Source organism: Stegodyphus dumicola, chromosome 2 (genome assembly GCF_044657685.1).
Source record: "Stegodyphus dumicola isolate Sdum_Otavi_A_Nest chromosome 2, ASM4465768v1".
NCBI lineage: Eukaryota > Metazoa > Arthropoda > Arachnida > Araneae > Eresidae > Stegodyphus > Stegodyphus dumicola.
This window is the reverse complement of record NC_140769.1, coordinates 60,111,535-60,133,811: the sequence shown is the minus strand read 5'-3', so window position 1 is coordinate 60,133,811 and position 22,277 is coordinate 60,111,535. Positions and strand designations below refer to the sequence as shown.

The 22,277-nt window shown below is 32.0% G+C and overlaps 1 protein-coding gene across 1 annotated transcript in view; it reads right to left on the bottom strand.

The window, feature by feature from the left end:
- LOC118197413 (migration and invasion enhancer 1) overlaps positions 1-21,643 on the bottom strand; it is a 40,487-nt gene extending 18,844 nt beyond the window's left edge. The window contains exons 1-2 of the mRNA XM_085810701.1: positions 21,266-21,643; positions 12,252-12,349 (exon numbers count right to left, since the gene is read on the bottom strand). Coding sequence (XP_085666827.1) covers positions 12,252-12,349; positions 21,266-21,294 — 127 coding nt within the window. The 5' untranslated portion in view covers positions 21,295-21,643. The remainder of the gene's footprint in view (positions 1-12,251; positions 12,350-21,265) is intronic.
- Positions 21,644-22,277: the final 634 nt, after the last annotated feature.

Here is a 22,277-nt window from a genome sequence, read left to right as displayed (position 1 = left end):
AAGGGTTCATTGATTTTCAGTACATTTCTGCATCTGTGTTCAATATGGCTAGATATTGTTGATTTAAACGAGAGATTTCTAATGCTTTTCTTGCATCAACTTCTTACACATTGCTCAAAACAATTAGAGAATATTATAATTTTGGATATAAATTGCAGATCAAGAAATGTTTTGGTGACTACGTGCTATAAGATATGAAAAAAGAAAAAGCAGCAATGAATAAGGAATAATTAAATTTTATTAATGGTATTTGTTAGTAAACAAAAAATGCAATTTATCGGATACAGATGAATTTCAATAAGGGGTATGGATTCCTGACTGAAAACAATGTTGAATACCTAAGAGAGGAATGGAATAAACAGGTTCCCAATGAGAAAGTGTGGTAAGAAGTAGAAGATAGTTTTCAAACTGCTGAATTGTTTCTGGATGTGATAAGTAATTAGCAACCCTACTCTATAGAATGTCCCATACATGTTCTATTAGGTTCATACCAGGAGAATGTGTTGGCCAATGCATTGAAGGATTCCATCAACAAAAAGGAAATGGTGCACTAGCTGAGCACAATGTAGCTTGGTATTATCCATGAGAATAAATTCATTCTGATTATGTGCAAGCCATTCATAGAAATACTGACTCAGACAATCACTCTGCCTCCATCAAACTAGACACTTTCATGTACAAATGTTAGAGTATTCCATGTACCAGGTTCTCTTCAGATTCTGCCTATTATTAGGTTGTACAATAAAGTAAGACTCATCTATGAAGAGCACATTGCTCCACTCATCTTGTTCCTATCTGAGATGCTTTTGTGACCACCTTCTGTGGGCAGCACGGTGGTTATGTGTCAATGAAACACAAACCATACATCTGTGAGCACAAAACCCCACAATATGGAGTCTGTTTTGAACAGTTTGTATCGAAACTCTTGTAACAGTATCCCTCTGAAGATACTGTTGCAAGAAAATGGCATTCATAGTGTAGTTTCTTCTGGCTATTAGTGCTAAATACCAACCCTCATTTTGTGTTGTTGCAAGCATACGACCTTGCACCGATTTTCAGGGAACATTTCCAGTTTCCAAAAACTAATTCTACAGTGTGGAAATGAGAAACTCCTAAAGCTTCTGCTACAGCAGGTTGTGTTTTACCTCTAAATGACCGACAGCCCTCCAGGCTACTGATTGAGCTATTTTATCTTGCTGAAACATCGTATTCATTGATATAAAACATTCAGCATGTGTTAATTGTTTTTAATTTCCTCCCACAGAAAAAATGGCTGCAGATCACTTTTCACTCATCTAAAACATAGTTTTGACGTCACAGATAAAATTTGCATATTTCGAACTTTGTAAATATCTTAATTTTCCTCTCTAACCTTGTTTATTTCATTTTTGTTAAAAACATTGTCGATTACATGATTATTTTATACCAAACACACAATATCCCCTAATTGTTTTGAGCTAGAATATTCACAATTAGAATATGAAAAAATATTTTGAAAAAAAAAAAAAGGTTTATTATTTTTTGTTTTATTAATTTTACAAAAAAAAAAAAAAAAAAAAGTCTTCAAAAATAAAATCACAGACTGTAATTGGTCAAAACCAGTTTTAATTAATGTGATGTATTGACATAATTTTTTTAATATTTGGCATAAAATTGTTCAACTTCATTCTTTAATTACCGTAATTTCCGGAAGAAAGGCCGCATCAGCGTAATCGCCGCACTCGAGAAAAATGGCGGGAAAAAAATTAAAATTACACAGAAACGGCGCATCAGCGTAAACGCCGCAATAGATTAAATTGCGCGTGACATCGTCGTGGGCCGTATAGATGCAAAAACTGAACCTAAGTCCTGATATATGACATACCTGTTAAGAAAAATGCATGAAATGAAACCATAACTCAAAAATAAATTAAAGGTAAGAAATGTATAGCTTCTGTACCGTTTAGAGACATTTTCAAAAATTTTCCGCTGCCTAATTAAAAACTATCCAACAAGTACTTGTACTCAAACTGATGGGATCTGTATTTGGCAGAATGCCAAGAAAAATCCATTCATGCTGAAGGGGAAATACGTCAGAGTTCGTTATTTTGAGGCAGGTGGAGTCATGTCCGCCTTTGAAAAAAATTGCAGAAAAGGCAGGGGTGGGGAGAGGATGGGTCTTGGAAGATTCATCGAAAGGCACAGGAGAGAGACTATTCAAACTGATGAGAATGTTGATTTGAAAGGGGGAAGAATGTTATTGTTCTGAGATCTCGTTTAGGGTGAATAAGGCATGTAAGTCTGTTCAAGGGAAAGAATGTAAACAAAATAACGTTCGCAAAAAGCAACTGAGTGGTCTTTTGTGTGGGAACAGCACCAGTCTATGCACAATAACAAGGCCATCCAAACTATGTACAATGACCATCATAGGAAATATTTTATTTTTAGTGCACCTAAACGCCGCATGGGTAGAAACGCCGCACCCGCTGAAAATTTAAGTTTTAAACACGTAAACGCCACGCCGTTTCTTCCGGAAATTACGGTATCTAGTTCAAAAATATTCAACCCATTTGCTATCTTCCATAACAAATTACTGAACTGACTAAAGCCTGCTTCTACTACGTAAGAAAGTGAAAACATCAATAATTTTGGTTTGGTAACAACTTTTATTCTGAAACATTTCACTTGGAAGACTTTTAAGTTCAAAAAAATTAGCAGGTCCATGTATTTAGAACAAGACTTTTGCTTGAAAAACATCCTCCTTAATGTATTATGTAATATTGTTTTTTAGTTTCAATTTATCAGTTATTTACTGCTTCTTAATTCAGTTTTTTATTTGTTCTGTTAAAAGTAATTGTTGAAAGTTAATTTTTTTTGTAAGGTGTAATTATTAACTTTAAATTTAAGTTTGCTAGTGTTCATCTTTTTATCCTTTAAAGTTAAGTTTAATTTTTAACTTTTAATTTTTTTCTTGTTAAAAAAATTAGTTATCTGGCTTTATTTGTATTGTTTGTTACACTACTTTGGTGTGTAACTTTAACTAGTTTTTGTTTAATATTTACCCCTCCTCCTCGTAAGTTTTTATGAATCTATATTTTCTGACTCTGGTGATGTCAACAGGTGTTGAAGAAACGTAATTTTTTAGAAATGATTACTCAAAGTGTATCCTAAATTTCAGCTCACACCTTATTAATATTAATTAAGGATTTAATCTGCTTGTGCGTTTGCTAGTATTTATTTTAATAAGTAAAGTTAATTATAGTTGGTCAACTTTTTTAAATCGAGTGGGGTTAATTTATGCAAAACTCAAATATTTTTTAGCCTAGCTTAACTGCTTGAGAAATTATTCATAATTAAACATATATTTTTAGCAGAATTGGTGCAGATTTTCTAACTTGGAATTTTCCACTTAAATGCGCAGTTTTTAAGCTTCCAGAGTTGATTTCTGACAGGTGATGTATGTTTTCCCCACCCATTTCCGGAAGGGGGAATCTTCCCACAAAAAGGGATATTTGCCCTGGTGAGTTTTTTGGAGTGAAAATTTAAAAGGTTGAATTGTTATTGAAAAAGATAAAATTTTTTATATTGTTTTGGTATTTGTTCTTGGTGTGGCTGCCGATTTTTCTCATCTCTTTTGGTGAATTTTTGGGAATGTGGAAAATTTCCGATTACAATCCACTTGCATGCTCGTGACAGAGGGAGATGGTTCACAAAAACTTCTGGACCAGCTGATTGAAGTAGCATAAGAATGCTTCAGCGAATTTGATTTTGCACCTACGATTTTCAACTTTATTAAACTCCTGCCTTTGGGGAGTCAACCAGCTAAGTGCCTATCCTTCATAGCCCAGTACTACATGTACATGACGGGAGTAAACAACTGGCTTATTTGCTGTTGCATCTGATGCGCCCTCGTCGTGAAGGCATGTTGCCAGGTTCGCCAAAGCTGTCACCCCACCATATTAGGCCTAGTGGACATCTGAAGAGTAGCCAACTAACACCCGATGTTCCTCCCGTCGAAGATACTGCTCTGCACCGAATTAGTCTGGGATGATGTCTGCAGTGAACTTGAGGAGCCCGGTCGGTGATTCTGAAATACTCCCGAATCAAGTACTTGGGAAAAGGCTGAGCATGTAGGAGATGCCTTCTTAAAGGGAAGTACAATTCTTTGATATTACTGCACATTCTTTAACCCAGGAGATGGGGTCAATTTGCATCCAGCGTCGACCTTGTGCATTCACCACTGCTAATTGTTTAATTGAGTGAAATTGTTAATTTAAAAAAAAATTATCCTTTTTCTTACTGTTACTATGTTTAGCAATTCAGAAAAGAGTTGAATTTTTTTTTTTTTTTTTTTTTTTTATTCCTCCAGGGAGATTGGCATCGTCTTATTTCTGTGCTATATTATAATGAATAAACCTAGCCTTATTTTATTATTTTGGTATTATAATTATGATTTCATATCTAACATACACTTTCTTTTAACCAGAGTTGTTGCTCATATAGTTTGGACATTAGATTTTTGAAACCAATAACTGTGAAAACAGCGCAAAGCAGTTTTCACAGTTATTTTTTAATATGTTGTTTGTGACATTTTTGAATTAATGAAACTAATCAACTGAATATTTAACAAATGCAATCATTTCTTTTTGCATCAAGATCAGATATATTACAGTTCTGTGATTCTATGAACCTTATTAGAACAAACTTTCAAGTTTTTCTATTTTACTTTTCATATTATACTTATGCAATTTTTTTTTTTTTTTTTTTAACAAAAAAGGAAAAAGAATTAGATTCCAAGACAATGATATGCTTAACACTTTACAAATTAGCAAATTTCTTTTCATAAAGCATACAAAAGCTCCTTATTACTAATTTCACTTCAGCACTAATAAAACAGCTCTATGTTGAAGAATCGATTAACAATTTGGCTCCATAATCATCTTATTTGCTTTGCATACAGCTCAAACCAAAAAGGTCTATCAGTTTATTGCCGATTTTATACCTACTGAATATCACATCAAACCTATAGCAACCTGACACATCACTTTTTTGTTACTTTTTGCTTTCACTCCAACATGACTATCAACTCACAACATCTTGAGAAATAATTTCTGCTTTATACATCATTAACAAAATACGAAAAGGCATAGTAACCTTTTATGCTGACATTACACATGGCAATGATTATAAACTTAACCACAGGCATCCATACAAGCTTAAATCATAGTCCATTTAGTACTGTTTGAGCTAAGAGTAACTGATTTGTCATTCTGATAATGTTACTTTCCATTATGTACGGTGCACAGAAAAAAAAAGGAATAGTTCTATATCTTCCAATCTATCGGGTCGATTGATGAAATTCAACTTGCGTTTTTCATGTCTTGAAAGCGCGACTTAAAATATATATTAGATTTATATACAGCATCATTCTAATACAGTCAAAAGTCATTAATCCGGACTCGTCGGGACTTCAACGATTCTGGATTATCGATTTTTCCGGATTATAGATCATCAGTTTAAATCTGGTAAGATGGCATGCAGAAATTATAAAATTAAAAATATGAAACTGTAATTTATGACAAAGTTCTGCTATTCAAGTCCTATAATTGCTGTGTCGAGAATACAGACTAATTTGTCAATCGAAATTCTTTCGTTTCCGAAGCGCTATCGGAAGCAAATTATAATGACGAGGAATTTGATTTAAATCATATCAAAGACTGAGTACATAGAGATGAAATACTACATTTAGTAAGGAATTATAAGCCAAATAAAATAAAAATATCTGCCCTGAAGATAAGGATAGTGCTGACAGATCAACTTCCAGTTCATTGCGCGCCGCGACGTCACCACCCCCCCCACATGCAGAGCAGCGTGAAATTGATGAACAGATTTCGGAATGGTTAGATAAACAAATGCATTATCCTTTATCCATTTTTTGCAGCAATTCCACTTTTTGTTTAATGGACTTCGAAACATACTTTCGCTTTGTAGATCCTTTACATATTAGTAAATATATATCAGAAATTTTATTTGACATAATCGAAAGTTCAAGCTTACTTTTATAAAATTGCTCTAACAGGCCACAAAAAATAATAAGCCGGATCCAATTTGAAGATTAAGGAACAACGCAATCTGCAACATTAACTGAATTAGATAATTTTAGCTTAGCTTAGCTCAATTAGTCCGTTATATATTAAAAGTGCATACGTAAACATATTTTACGCATGCGCACACCGCATATTCGCAGCCGTAAAGGTCTTACGCGCATGTGCATCAACGCGACGCATTCGCAGAAAGTTTGTAGCTTTGAGGTCCAGATTATAGACCATTCCAGATTATGGGTGTCCGAATTAACGACTTTTGACTGTATAAATATTTTGACACAAAATTGGACTTTTTCTGAAATAATATATCAATTTTTTTCCATATTTCAATTCTACGACTCAAATTATGCCAAACTACCAAGCTTTGTAAAAATCGCACGAGTAGTTTTTAAAAAATTAGCTCTCAAAATCTTAGCTCCTCAATGCTAGTTTGGTATATATTCATTAATCTTTTTTTATTAAACGTATTTGATTCTTCTTTTCACATTTCAAAATTTAGTTTCATTTCAAATAAAATTCACCCATATTTTATGATTTATTTTTAAAATTTGTATTTTTAAATAATTTTTATAAATTTTTCAAAACAATTTTTTGAATTATAATCTTTAAAATTTTTACTATCATCTTAAAGTGAATGTATATTAAGCATACTTGCAAAAAATTAGTATTTTATTCAAAATTTCCGAAGATATACGTGAATTTATATATTGGCTCATTTTTAAATTTGGCATATTTGTTGAAAGCGATAAAACATCAAATGTGGTTTAGACACGTTGCTAAAATTATTTGGAAGTAGAAACGATGTACATTTTTTTCCACTCATGCACAATGTAAAAATGTAGGAACAAGGTTCCTTTTTTTCCGTTCCTGAATAATGGAAGGGAAAGGAAAATTGGTTGCCACATATTAAGAAGTTTGCCAAGTGAATTATTCTTGGCACAAACTAAAAAACACTTTGCCAAGATAAATTTTTGAATTTCTCCGTAAATTTCACACAAATTTTAATATCTAGGCATAATTTGAGTCATAAAATTGATATATGGAAAAAAATTGGTATGTTATTTCAGAAAAAGTCCGATTTTGTATCAAAATACCTGTATTAAAACGATGCTATATATAAATGTAATACATATCCTAAGTTGCGCTTTCGAGACATGAAAAATGTAATTTGAATTTTGCCAATCAGCCCAGTAGAACGGGAAGTGTAGGGCAGTGTAGCTGCCATGCTTTTTGGCACATGGCAGGTGATAATCTATTTATCATCACTTTAATGCGACATGTGTTTGTGTATTTAGGTATGTTATCTTTATCCTTGCATTAATACACATTTCTACATAGTGACGATCCTGCAATCTTCTTACTATAGTGAAATGCCAAATATTCTAATAACTAATAATTGTTTAGGATTAAAAATCCACAAAAATGCATGGCAGGTGCATAATGGAAAATTAGCACCTTAATGTACAGGAGGGAATTTAGTACAACAAGACTTAGGTAAGCCTTTAAGCATATATGTGAGAAATAGATGTAAATACAATAAATAACAAAACTAATATAATTTATGCTTAATTTCCTCAGCATGCGATAATAGTAAGCCAAATTTCAGCACAACAACACGTCTTTAGTCACCAATGAGTCGCAGACAGTCAACAGGACCAACAGGACGTTTAGAAGACACAGAGAGTTAGCCAACAGAACATTTAGATGATAATGTGTACATGCAGACAAAAAAAAAAGAAAAAAAAAAAAAGAGAGAGAGAGCATGATTTTAATAAAAGTTATCTATATTTATTTGATAAAATGCTGTTTTCAAGGTATACATTGAGAAGGTTTACGGATAAGTACCACATTTTTGTTTTTACACTCATGTCCATAAATTAAGGATAATGCAAAATCGGGCAAAGGAAGAGTTAGAAGCAAAACAAATTTGACTCATTTGTAAAGCTTATTTATTAAACAAAAGGTAAAGAGCAAAAAAAGATGCTATATGTTTGATATTATTAAAAAAATTAGCGATTTTTTTCTCCCTGGAGCAAATTACAAAAAAAAATCCTATTTACAAAAAAACAATATTACATGGTTAGTATGATTGTTAATACATTGTATGTCTCCCAGACCATGCAATACAGTCCGTACAACGCCTAGGCGTGCTGAGTATCAAATTATCGATCTGATCTTGGGGGATATTACGCCACTCAAAAAGCAATGCTCTCCGAAGTTCTGGTAGACATGTAGGAGGAGGTTGACGGGCTGCAACTTGTCGGACTAGCATGTCCCACACATGCTCTACTGGATTCAAGTCCGGTGAGAATGCTGGCCAGTCCATACGGGTGATATCCTCCGATTGAAGGCATTCGCTTACGATGTTTGCACGGTGAGGACGGGCGTTGTCATCCATAAACACAAATTGTGTGCCCATGGCGCCCCGAAACAAACATACATGTTGTTCCAGAATGACGTACCGATAGATTTGGCTTGTCGTGCTTCCAATTTGAACATGCAAGCCAGTTCTGGAACCCAGAATAATTCCACCCCAAACGAGCACTCCTGCACCACCATAACGGTGTCGTTCAATGATGTTTTCTTGGTGGTAACGGGTACCTGGAGCTCTCCATATGAAAGTCCGGCGAGAATCAGACTGCAAGCTAAACCTGGACTCGTCGGAAAACATCACACAAGACCACTATTGCGGTGTCCACAATGCATGCTCTCTACTCCAGGCTAACCGCAGGCAACAGTGAGTTTCAGTAAGTGGAACGCATCTGACAGGTCTACGAGCATATAGACCAATCTGCCCTAATCGTCTGTACACGGTCTGCCTTGAAATTGTCATACCAGTGGCTGAAGAGAGCTGACGAGACAGGTCTGAGGCTGTGCTCCGCCTGTTTCTTTTGGCAGTAACTGCCAAATACCGGTCCTCATTCGGTGTTGTAACTCTGGGGCGACCTGTGCTGTAACGTCTACTCACATTACCATTATCCTGGAATCGTTTCAAAGCCTGGAGATGACACTCTGGGCAATTCCAAGTTCGTCTGATACTTCCAGTTGGATGCGTCCACATTCCAGACGGCCGACAATTCTACCACACGTAAAAAATCATCCAAATGCGTCCTTTGTGTCATAACTATTCGGTTATTGCACTGAAATGCTTATAAAGCGCCTGCGAACAATTTTACTTCTTTGCCTGTATTCCTTACATATCACTCTCTCACACTCTCGTCATTGTGACGTACCATCGGTGTCATCTGGTTACTTCCTGAAATTTGCATATGATTCTTGAAGATGTGTGTAGTGATTTTACAGGTGATATGTTTATTTTAGAGTTCGATTTCCACGTGACTCCGAACTATCCTTAATTTATGGACATGAGTGTATTTGATGTCTATAAATTTTTAAATTGGACAGAAAAGCAACCATATTTTGGAGAAGATTTTGAAATCAATTTCACCAGTAATTAGACACAGGAGGAAAATAATTTTAGATGGAAAGAAATGAGTGGAGCAAAGCAAAAACAAATGTAACGTGATCTGATGAGAAAAATGGAATGTAAAGAGAAAACTAAGATATCAGAATTTTGAAAATGTTGAAAAATTAATGTCATTAACTAAAAAGAAAATTAATTTTATTAACGTAGAAGGTTTCTAATAGATATAATTCACTAATTGAAATTTTGCATATAATTTTTGTAGATCAAAAGTCAAAATTATGACAAAGTATTGAGTTGTGACCAGCTAATAAAATTTTACTTCCTTTTCTAACATATATGATTCGTATTACCTGATGAGAAGTTTCGATGCTTTTTCAATTTGTCTGATATATATCAAACCACACTGACATGACAAAATGCATTATCCTAAAATTCTACAAGATATATCACAAACCTCACTGACCTGAAATTTCACAAGAATTAAAGTCAAAAATGGGATCTTTAAGAACTGAATTTCAAAATTTACTGAACCTGAAAAGGAATCTGAAAAGTGAATCCCTCAATAAGAACCGATTTCAAATAATTATTTTCTGAGAAAGCAAATTTTGGGAGCATGATATATATGTTAAATGGAAATATTTTTAGTTAGCAGAATGATATGATTTTGCAAAAAAAAAAAAAAAAAAAAAGCAAACAAACAGGAAAGGATTTATGGTAAACAATTTAGGTTCTAGACCAAGAATTACGATCAGTATATGAAAAATTAGAAGTTGAACTGGCAATTTCCACTACCTGAAAATGAAACCTGTCTGTCAAATGCTGATCACATTTGTGACATTTAAGCAGGCCAAGCCAATGAAATGTAATGTTCCTAAGTAATGTTTGTGTAAATAGGTTAAAGTATAATACGTCATAAAATTTTTCATTGAAATATAAAGCCTAGCACTATCCATGATGAATTTTATGAAATAAGAAGCATGTAGGACCAATGAAAAATGTAATGCATGTAGAGGTTACTAACAGTTATTTTAAGTTTAAACATGCTGTACTGTTTATTCTTGTTTCCTATCTACTATTCTCTACCAGAATGAGTATTTAAGGAAAGTTCAACTTACTTCGAGAGAGAGTGCTTAGTGGTGCGTGTTTGCCTTCTGGCTACTTCACTCTTGAATTTACCATGCTGGTACTATACGTGGCTGTTGATAATTGCTAGCTGGTTAACTTAAGGGCCAACTACATTAGGTCTTTGTGTCTAGCTTCAAATAAGTCTGTTTAGTTCGGTATTAGATTAGTTTCTTATTTTCTTATCCTGATTGCATGAGTAAAGGCCTTCCTTTAAGCTTGAGAATGGGGTATTTTAAGTCTTCTCTTTTTCATTAAATACAGTCAAAAGTCGTTATTCCGGACTTATCGGGACTTCGGCGATTCCGGATTATCGATCGTCAGTTTAAATCTGGTAAGATGGCATGCAGAAATTATAAAATTAAAAATATGAAACTGTAATTTATGAAATAAAGAACAATTATGATCTAAAGGGTATCAAAATTTACAAAAAAAAAAAAAAAGCTTAATATTTATTTGTTTACTTTATTAAACATTTCTTTTCAATGTAAGTTGTTTAAGTTGCTTCATTTTTTATGTGATAATACATTCTCTTTAATTCTATAAACAGACATAATTTCTTGTTCAGTTACAAAGTTCCGCTGTTCAAGTCCTTTAATTGCTGTGTCGAGAATACTGACTAATTCTGTCGATCGAAATTTTTTCGTTTTCAATTTCCTCTGTCACTTTCTTCGCTATCGGAAGCGAATTATAATGATGAGGAATTTCATTTAAATCATATCAAAGACGGAGTACATCGAGATGAAATACTACATTTAGTAAGGAATTATAAGCCAAATAAAATAAAAAACATCTGCCCTGAAGATAAGGATAGTGCTGACAGATCAACTTCCAATTCATTGCACGCCGCAGCGTTAAAGATAACAAAGATAAACAAAGGATATGCCTTTATCCATTTTTTGCAGCAATTCCACTTTTTGTTTAATGGACTTCGAAACATACTTTTGCTTTGTAGATCCTTTACATATTAGTAAATGTATATCAGAAATTCTATTTGACATAATCGAAAGTTCAAGCTTACTTTTATAAAATTGCTCTAACAGTCTGCAAAAAATAATAAGCCGAATCCAATTTGAAGATTTAGGAACAATACAATCTGCAACATTAACTGAATTAGATAATTTTAGCTTAGCTTATACCATCTGTTATACATTAAACGCCCATTCGTAAACGTATTTTGCGCATGCGCACACGCATATTCGCAGCCGTAAAGGTCTTACGCGCAACGCATGCGCAGAAAGTTTGCAGCTTTGAGGTCCGAATTATAGATGATTCCGGATTATGGGTGTCCGAATTAACAACTTTTCACTGTATTTGAACTCAGCGATAAGTCACTACACAGTTTAATAGGTTCGCCGATAATTTAGCAGAGACAAAGTACTGAAGAACATTACACATAATAAAAAAGATTTTTTCTTTTTAAAGTAAATATTGTAACAACTTTAAAAGCAAACAGTAATGATGTTACATGAACTTCTTGGCATGTTTAGAAAAACATCTGGCAATGACTCCAGTCTCGATAACAGAAGATTACTAAAACGATCATGCAATGATATTTAAATTTTCAGAAATGATGCTTTTGTTAAAATAAAATTAAATAAATACAAAATGAAACTTACATTCTCTTCCAACAGCTCCTCTCACAACCGCCTCAGGAACAGCATTCAAAATTTTTTTCTGCAGTTCCTTAAAGCGGGGAGCGTAGCCTCACTTCCCACTGTTAAAATAATAACATTATTAAATTATTTATTTTATATAATAAAACTTTGATAAATTTTACATAAAACTGTAAACACACACACAAAACAAAAAAACTATGATACCCTGATACACTTCTAAAACGTTTGATTAGCATCAGAAGTGCTATTGTTCTCGAAACTCACTTCTTGTTCGTATCACTTTTGTGTTCGAATCATATTTTAAATTGTTGCCACCAAATGTTATCGTCATGTATTGCTTAAAAAAATTAAATAAAAAAATATAATTCTGAAACGTTTCTGATTTTAAATTACGTCCAAAGGAGCATTTTTAATGCCTTGTGAACAACCTTTCAACAACAATATTGTAAAATAATTTTTAAATGAGCATATCTTTAGAATTTTTAATGTAGAGTCTTGCGTGCTGGAGATAAAAATGTTTTTTTTTTTTTTCCCGTACAGTGTTGCCATTGCTGGCTTTGAAATCGTTTAGTTTGTTAATCAAAAATTTATTGAAGTGTTACAAAATATGAAATCGATAATAAAACAAATTAGTATACAGCAGCAGTCTTCAAATTCTGTTTAATTGTGAAATCCATAAACAATGATTTTTTTGTTTGTATACCAAAATTACAAAAAACAAAAAATAAATGTGTTCCATATACTTTATGTAGAAATGAAAAGAAAACCATTATTTTATTGCAAATTTTTACTAATAATTTAAACACAAATTTTATAAGGGTAGTTATTAATTTATTAACATACACATTACATAATTTTCACAACTGAAATATGTTCGCTCTTTTTGCACAAAATACAAAATCTGATTCTACTTACATTAGCCATTTTGATTTTGGTATTCAGTTAATCTCTGTACTTTATTTGCATTGCTACATAGGTCGAATGTGATTTTTCACTCAAACAAAATTGTGGTGAATGGCATTAGGATCTGTACAACTTTTATTGAAATTCCAAAATATTTGTAACCAAAAACTAAGCAATTCTTTTCACTGATATTTAATTTTTAACTCTCTGTGTACGGCTTAATTTTTATACTTCTCGGCTCTAAAATACGAAATCTGATTTTTTGATATTTTCTTCAGTTTATATTTATTACCATTCACACCTTTATCAACAGTTTTTAAATAATATAAAAATTTGAATTACTTTTTGTGATTTCAAATTATATATAATACAAAGTCTGAAATCCGGACGTCCAATATCAAGATCTCTAGCAATTTTTTTTCTTTAAGAATTTTTTTGTGAAAATGGGAGAAAGAATTAAATTTAGACAATAGGGATTTAAGTCAGGGATTTAAGCCAACTGCATAGCGAAGTATTGAGTGTGTTGACAAGGAGAAATTTAACCAAAATAGCTTTCCAATGTAAAAGATTTTGTAAATGATATTCAGATGTCAAAAGATTATATTTAAAGCTGTTTGAATTAAGAATAACTAATTTTTTGTTCAAGTAAGCTTTAAATATATATGGGAATTTATTCAGGATTCAGATAAGGCTTAAGCACATGTGGAAAATAGATGTAACTAATATATAATTCAGCTTATGCTAGAAGCAAGACAAAATTTAGCAGAATGACACATCCTTAGTCGCCATTCTCATGATTCTTTTTGAATACTTGAAGAAAAATTGTTTAGACATCGCTACTCGAGTCATTTCTCAAAATGCCCTGTGTTGATAGCCATGCAGTGATGAAAGCAAAAAATAATAAATTATGATTCCCCAGGTGGACATCAACAACATAAATTATTCAGTACATGTACAATCAAGGACATTTTGGTTTTAAATGTATGTGTACCAAAAAGAAGCAGCTATGGAGACAAATTATGGATCATGCAGATTTGTGCTAATAATTGATTGTTTTTTAATATGGTGGTAATTTAATGAGTGCTAAAGTGAAATTAAGAATCTTGATTCTCCATGTTTTATTACAAAAAAATATCAAATATGAAAATGTAAAGCATACAATAAATAAATAAAATTAAAAAAAATAAATAAAAAATAGAGGGGAGGAAAGAAAAAGGTTACTTGTGATCCAGAGGTCTTGATTTTAGATCATTCAGGATATTGGATCTTGTACTGCATATGGCTTGTAAAATGTTTTTCTACAAGGCAAATGCGTACCACTAGAACCTTTTAATGAACATATAGCAAAAGAATATTTGTCAAAAATTTTCTCTATGACATCTAATTTAAAATCAAGAACAAAACTTTTCCCCTGTACATTATAAATGAATTTTACAATGCTACCCCAATGAAAAGTCGCCAACTCATGAAGAGTTTGTGACTTAGCCGAAACCATACGTTTGGCTCATAGATGCTCTTTGAAAATAACAATAAGAAAGTCACTTTAATAAAAACTAAAAATTTTATGCACAAAATCGAAAATCTGTACAGCTGATGCTTGCATTTTTACAGCTATTTATTTAGTACTGTTTAGCGAAATGATGGTTCTAATGTAAAGTGTATAAATCCATGTGTACTCACATATGTGACACGTTCATCATCATATGCTAATCTGCGAAGTGGCTACTTTTGACAGTACATTTGAAAGTATGAAAAAAGTTTGGTAGTTTCATTGAATGGAGATGCCAGAGGTGCAAATAATCAGAAAATAGCAAAATTTCTTTCGAATTTTGATTTCTAGAATCCCTAGTGAGTAGTATGTAACCCTAATGTTTCAAAGAATACAGTTTGAAGACTACTGGTACATAGCGCCATTTAAAAAGCACAGATAATGCCTTAAATTAAGTATAAACTGAAAATATATGGTTAATGTAGAATACATGCAACATACTAACAATACCCCCAGCTTAATCCATCAATCTGTTTATCTCAGCATACTGAAAAAACAATAAAAATGCCTAGTTGGCATGCCATTCAATATCTTCAAACAAAAGAAAAACAACTGTTTTCATTTTTATTTATTAAAAAAGTACAATCTAAATATTTGCGATGCTACGTATTATGGACTGAAACAAAAACAAACAAACAAAAAAAAAACTGCAAACATAAAATGTTAGTTAAATAAATTGCATTCGATAGTGATCAAAATGGATATTTTCGTTGAAATATGCTGTCTGAAAATTTTCCTGATTACAATAAAAAAAGGAAGGTGTATGAAAATAATACTAAAAATTATTGAAAAACATTCTTGCAGAATATCAATTGATCAGGAAGAAAACCTTCAACAATATAGTAGGGTAAACCGAAATAAAGCTCACTAAAAACACAATGATTTACAACAAATAAAATAATATGCCTACTAATGTTAGGGCTGAAAACTGCATGCTAAAATTTATTTTACATTTAATAGCTATTATGAATCAATTTGCAAATGATACATTGTATTTCATTTAATTAATCCATTTAAGTTTTTTTTTTTTTTTTTTTTTTTTTTTAACCGAATCTTTGAAACTGCACAGAGATAATTTGTGCTTTTCAAGCTCACAGATTATAACAATCATATATAATCAGCAATAATTGTTTGTTGGTTAATTCTCTTCTCATATATTTTATGTAGCTAACATTACAATGCAGTTAGAAAATTGTAATTAAAGCCACTATTAGATTTGTAAAGATGCTAAAAGTTTTCAAATGACACAAAAAACTTAAATTACAATTTCATGACACAAAAAACTGAAACTAAAATATTCAACAAAATTATTGTTTCTACACTTGCAGATATAAATATAGTTCAAATAAAACTAACAAATGCTGTCAGGTTTTGATGAATGATATTGTTATCCATATCACCTATGACATATGCAATAGGTTTTCCATAGGTTTAATCTGCTTTAAGAAAAAATTTGGCCCATCTGGGAAGTGAAAGAAAATACTACATTTTTCATATCTTTAATATTTATTATGCAGTGTAATTTCGATTGTTATTTATAACCTCTTGCCAGCATGATGGTAATTTGTAAACACAATTCTTTAAAAATACTTTGTTCTTATAGACAGAGAACTCGAGTAATGCTTGTCCGACATCTGCTTCAATTTTGAATTTTTTCTCCTTCAAGAAATTTTCAAAGCATAGAAATAAGTAATAATTGAAGAGCACTAGAGTGGATACCGCAGTATTTTGCAACCTAGCTCCATGATTTTCTGACAAGTTGCCAAAGCAGCATATAGTCTGGCATTAACATTATGCAGTATGACGCGAACATGCTGACCTTTCTTGTTTGGCTGCTTTCTTTAAATCATCCATCCGCTGACAATATATCTCCAAAATGAGCTTTTTATTGTTTCAAAAGCACGTATGGTAATGGTCCTTGGACATCCCACCACATACACAACATTCTCTTGTTTAGGCTCAAGCTCAGTTTAGAGGTGGAACGGGCAGGTTATCTAGGCTCACAGTACACTCTTTTGCTAGCAATATTTTCATAGGTAACTAACTCACTTTTCATCTTAGTTATCATAAGGTACAATGCTACCCCAGGTTCTTATTCCTAGCAATCAGAAGGAATAAGAACCTGGGGTTGGTTCTTATTCCTAGCAATCAGAGATGTGTATATGATGACTTGATCACACACATTTTTCTCATGTAACTCATGAACCACCCATCTGAAATATTTACTAGCCAATTCCAGTTTCTAAATGTAGTCCAAAATGATTTATCAAGTTTTTTTTTTTTTTTTTTTTTTTTTTTAATTTCCAGTGTTCTCAAAAAAGGATCTTCCTCTAGCATGTTCTTGACAATACCATCATCATTCAGAGATCACCACCCAGAGCATGGCTTATTATTAATGTCAAAATCACATGCTTCAAATATTTTTAACTATCTCCTGCATGTTTTATCCAAAGCTGCATTGCCAACAAAAACTTTCATGGAATTTTGACGCACTTCTGTAGTATATTTTCCTTGCTGAAATTCATACAAAATACAGTGTTATAAATGAACTTTATTGGTAGCTGTGCTCCCATGGTTTTTCTCACTTAATAATGATAATGAGACGTTTTTGTTTCTGTTAATGTAGAACAGTACGTGTGTATGAATGCAATGATAAAGAGAGAGACATAAATGTCTCAAACAAATGCATGCATATTGAAACTTGAAATAATATTAACGGACAGAAATTTTTAGTAGACCTTAACATAATATATATATCAGCCTACATTAAGATTAGATCACTTGACACAAAACACATTGTCTAATCTTTGGAATATGGTAACAGGTAGTTTGGCGACATTTTGGTAGGCGATAAAGGACCTAGGACTTTGGGAATAATGTGAGAAGTACTCAGTTCTGATTACGCATTATTTTGTGTGAGGGAAATGAGAGATCATGAGATATGTCATGTGACATTAATGGACGAATTACAGTTCTTTAATCGGAAAAGGGGGGAAATCTGGAAAAATCTGAAAATTTTGTATTTAGCTTCATTCTGTGTTGTGTGAAACAGTGTTGGTTAATTTTTGAATCCCATGGCCCTATCTAAAGTGAATTTGAAATGGGTATTTAGTGGGATTGAAAGGGGTAGTAATAAGTGTTTTTTTAAGGTTGTGCGACATAGAAGTAAAGATTGCTTATTATTCAGCAGTATATTCTACCTGGTACAATAATATCTGATTGCTGGAAGTCATATGTCTGTTTGGAGGATGAAGGTTTTCAACATCTTGCTGTGAACCATAAGTATGATTTTAAAGATCCTGAAACAGGCACACATAGGATTGCTTTTTATTTAGCGGAGCAAATAAGAAAAGTTTATCCGCCACGTAATCAAGATTCTGAAGAAGATTAGGTAAGTTAGTATTTTTAATTACTTGAGGATATTATTTTATGCATTGTTTTAAATGTAAGGAGTAAATAAATTAATATGGTATTATTGGAAAATTGTTATTAGCAATGATTTAGTTTAAAGTAATTAGGATTGTAAGCTAATTTTTATTAATTTAATGTATGTGCTTATTTATATTTTAAATAGTGTTTTTTAATTTAATTATATTTTAATTAAATGATAGTTATTTTGTGAATTATATGTTTGTAGCAATTTGGTATACGTTTCAGAGGAAGTAAACATGCATGGAAATAATTTAAATATTTGATACTAAGTACTTGTAATACTTGCGGTATGAATTCGTTGGTGACGTTTATAATAGATAATTTAGAGGTAAAAGTTTTTGGATATTTTATTTATTTTATACGTGCAAATGTTCATCCTTGGAAAGGGTATATACTTTTTCGCGATCAGGTAATTTCATATATGTCCTTTTTACCAAATTTAAACATTCACAAAATTTTCATGCATTTTCTAATTTATGAGAATAAAGCAGTGTACATGGATATAGTGAAGAGTGTGCTCAATGCCATTTTTTGTGCAATTCTGGGATTTTTTTTAAGTAAAAATAAGTCGACGTGTACATGGTTTAATTATATTTTAATTAAATGATAGTTATTTTGTGAATTATATGTTTCTAGCAATTTGGTATATGTTTCAGTGGAAGCAAACGTGCATGGAAATAATTTAAATATTTGACACTAAGTATTTGTAACCATTTTTAATGTTTGTGTTATAAATTCGTTGGTGACGTTTATAATAGATAATTTAGAGGTAAAAGTTTTTGGATATTTTATTTATGTTATACGTGGAAATGTTCATCCTTGGAAAGGGTATATACTTTTTTGCGATCAGGTAATTTCATATATGTCCTTTTTACCGAATTTAAAGATTCACAAAATTTTCATGCATTTTCGTGAAATTTTTCTAATTTATGAGAAAAAAGCAGTGTAGATGGATAAAGTCAAGAGTGTGTGCAATGCCATTTTTGTGCAATTCTGGGATGTTTTTTTAAGTAAAAATAAGTCGACGTGTACATGGTTACTGTGTATGTGAGATTCTGAAAAACGCGGCAAGGAGTTTGCGATTCTGTACTTTTTCCCAATTTTGCAGTTAATATTTGTCATGATTAAGCAGTTTTGTTCCATAAAATTTCTAGCATAAGTGTAATTCGGCTAGCAGATTGTTGGAAAAAGTGTTGAGTAAATAAAAAGAAAAGAAACATGTCTTTACTTCGTGAAGACAAAATGGCGGCGGAAAAAAAATAGAGGGTTGCTGTAGCAGAGTTTATCACCAAATTTTCGCCAAGTTACCATAATCTAAAGATTAACCAACACATTTTATAATAAATAATTTTTTTAATGAACACAGACCCATGAGTAAAAAACGAAACAAATGTATACTACTGAATGTAGGTGGGATATATAGAACAGGTGAAGCACTAAATTTAAGATAACTACTGTATGGCATGAATTCTGAAAACAGAAAATGATTACAAGATTTTTTTCTAAAATCTTTGATGATGCAAATGACAATTATAGGACAATACTGGGGAACAATGACTGATAACTAGTCATGGTAAAACTCACAAAGGTTACCTATCTTAGGGATGATGAGTTAGTGGTGAATTTTTTAGGATAATTGGCTCTTTGAGAAAATATCAAAGTACAAATGTTCCAAACAGCCAACCTACTCAGTTAACAAAGTCAGCCACTGTTGGGTCTGAGGAGAAGGTACTGTTCTGTCATCAGGAATGGATTCAGAAATGTATGTATGAACATGTTTGCATATATGTGTATATGTATACACACATATACATTTGTACATACAAATATATATGCATACGTGAACACATACATGCATACACATGTACGCTTCTGTATTCGGTCTGCTAACAGAATAGTATTGAGGAGAAAAAAAGCACAGTAAAATTGTGAATTATACTGAACTCAAATGTCAGACTTTCTAAGTCAACTCCTGTACTTATTTCAAAATATTTTTATGTTTTTCAAACTTCAGGAAATCACCTACAAGGCTCTACAAAAAACATCAAAATATTCATTTTAATGTCATTCAAAAATAAATGACTTTCAAACCTTGAAGAATGTCTCTAGGGAATTCAATTTCGGCTAAAGTGCAGAATTGCCCACTTATTTCTTTGGCGTTTTTTACAAGAGTAAGAAGAACTGGATTTTTGTCAATTTTCATTGACTTTTAAAGTGAAAATAGGTCGATGTGTACATGGATAAAGGGAGTGTGCAATGCCATTTTTGTGCAGTTCTGGGATTTTTTTAAAGTGAAAATAGGTTGACGTGCACTTGGATACCGAGTATGTGCAATTCTTAAAAACATGCCAAGCAGTGGACAATTCTGCACTTTCCTTTTGATTTTTTTTTCAGTAAGAAGATAATAAGCACAATAAAGCAGTTCAACTAATGACTGTCAGTACAGCTCTTGTAACTATACTACTTATATAATACTTTCAACTATCAGGCTACTTATAACAACAAGCAAGTAAATAAAACTACTTTATTATAAACAATTCATACCACCAGAGAATACATCCTATTTCAAATTTCCTTTAAACTGGCATTCGAAATTTAAGTCAGAAAAATCGCTTGAACTGCTGCACATTAATGCTATAGTTATTTTATACTAATTAATTCTCGAAATAATTTTTAGGAATATAATACAGCAATATTAAAGCAAATTTATCAGAATTCTTCATTATCATTTGTAAATTCTGATATATTTATCACAATGAATACCTTATTTAAGATAAATTTTAATAGTTATTCCCTTTTTTTCCTTAAAGAAAATAAAAGGATAATTACGTTTTAACTATTATTCTATGAAAAGGAACGAAGACTAGTTTGGTTTAATAAATACGACACCAAATTAAGCCATCCATCACACAATACCTGCAAATAACAAATCATTTTCTTTTTAAGAGTCAGTTTGTTGATTTACTGATGAAAATTATCAAATCAATACATAAAGATTCCATTTATCTTCTATGTATTTATTTTGACGGTATAAAAAATCTTACATTATTTTCTTGAAATCAAAACACGAAGAATGGGCAATATGCTAGAAAGAATGAATAAGTGAACTCTAAATATAAAATAATTTTACCAATATTCTATGTTAACTTCCACAGCCATGAGCTCTCTAGCTGAAATCCCAATTCTTAAAACACGAATACAGTATGCAGACGTACTTCAGGTTCGAAGGCCTTTTTTTAACGTCGCCAAATGGAACGATAAATAGAAAGATTATTCTATCTCCCATTCCCAAACCTGATAATTTTCTGTTAGGATTTTATACAAGCCGTAAAAAATATAGCGTTTATTAATTCACTCCAATGAAAGTTTTCCTTATCATAATCATTCTTATTTTGCATTTTTTCTTTTTTAAGGTACTTTATTAGCTGAGCATAGTTGGAACCCGTATTAATTTTCACACACTGGTATCAGGTACTAAGGTTCCTATATACCAGGCTGAATCATCAGGCATTCACGCTCCCAAGTGGGAGATTTAATGGCGGCTGTATAGTTATGGTGCAACAATTTTTTGTGTTTTTTTTTTGTGTAAAATGGGCGGATGTACAGCTATTAATTGTTCAAATCATTTACGGAAAGGTCATACATTGGTAAAATTTCCTAAAAATGAAGAAAGAAGAAAAATATGGGTAAATAATTGCCGAAGAGACAATTGGAAACCTGGTCCAGGCGCTGAACTTTGCTTAGTAAGTATAATGTTAATTACGCCTTCATTTATTAGAGAGTTTATATCTTCTCTGATGTTTATAATGTGCAAGTAAAGTGAAATTCTTGTGTACAATAACCTGAGCCTTATCAGGTACATATGGGAATTATTTGGTGTTTTATCGAAAATGGGGTCAGGGGGAGGCGAAGATTTCATCTCCACAAAGAAACAGCTTTCTTCCTCCTATTATACTTTAGTAAAAGTGACTATCTACTATTAAATAAACTAGAAAGAAGAAAAATAATTAAAGGTAAGAATTTCTCCGCTTTTGTTTGTTTTGTCAGTAATGAACATTAAAACTATTCAATGTAATTTTCAGAATCATTTGAAATGCTCTAGTTGTGTTTTTATTTTTTTAGTTTCAACACTTATATTGAGA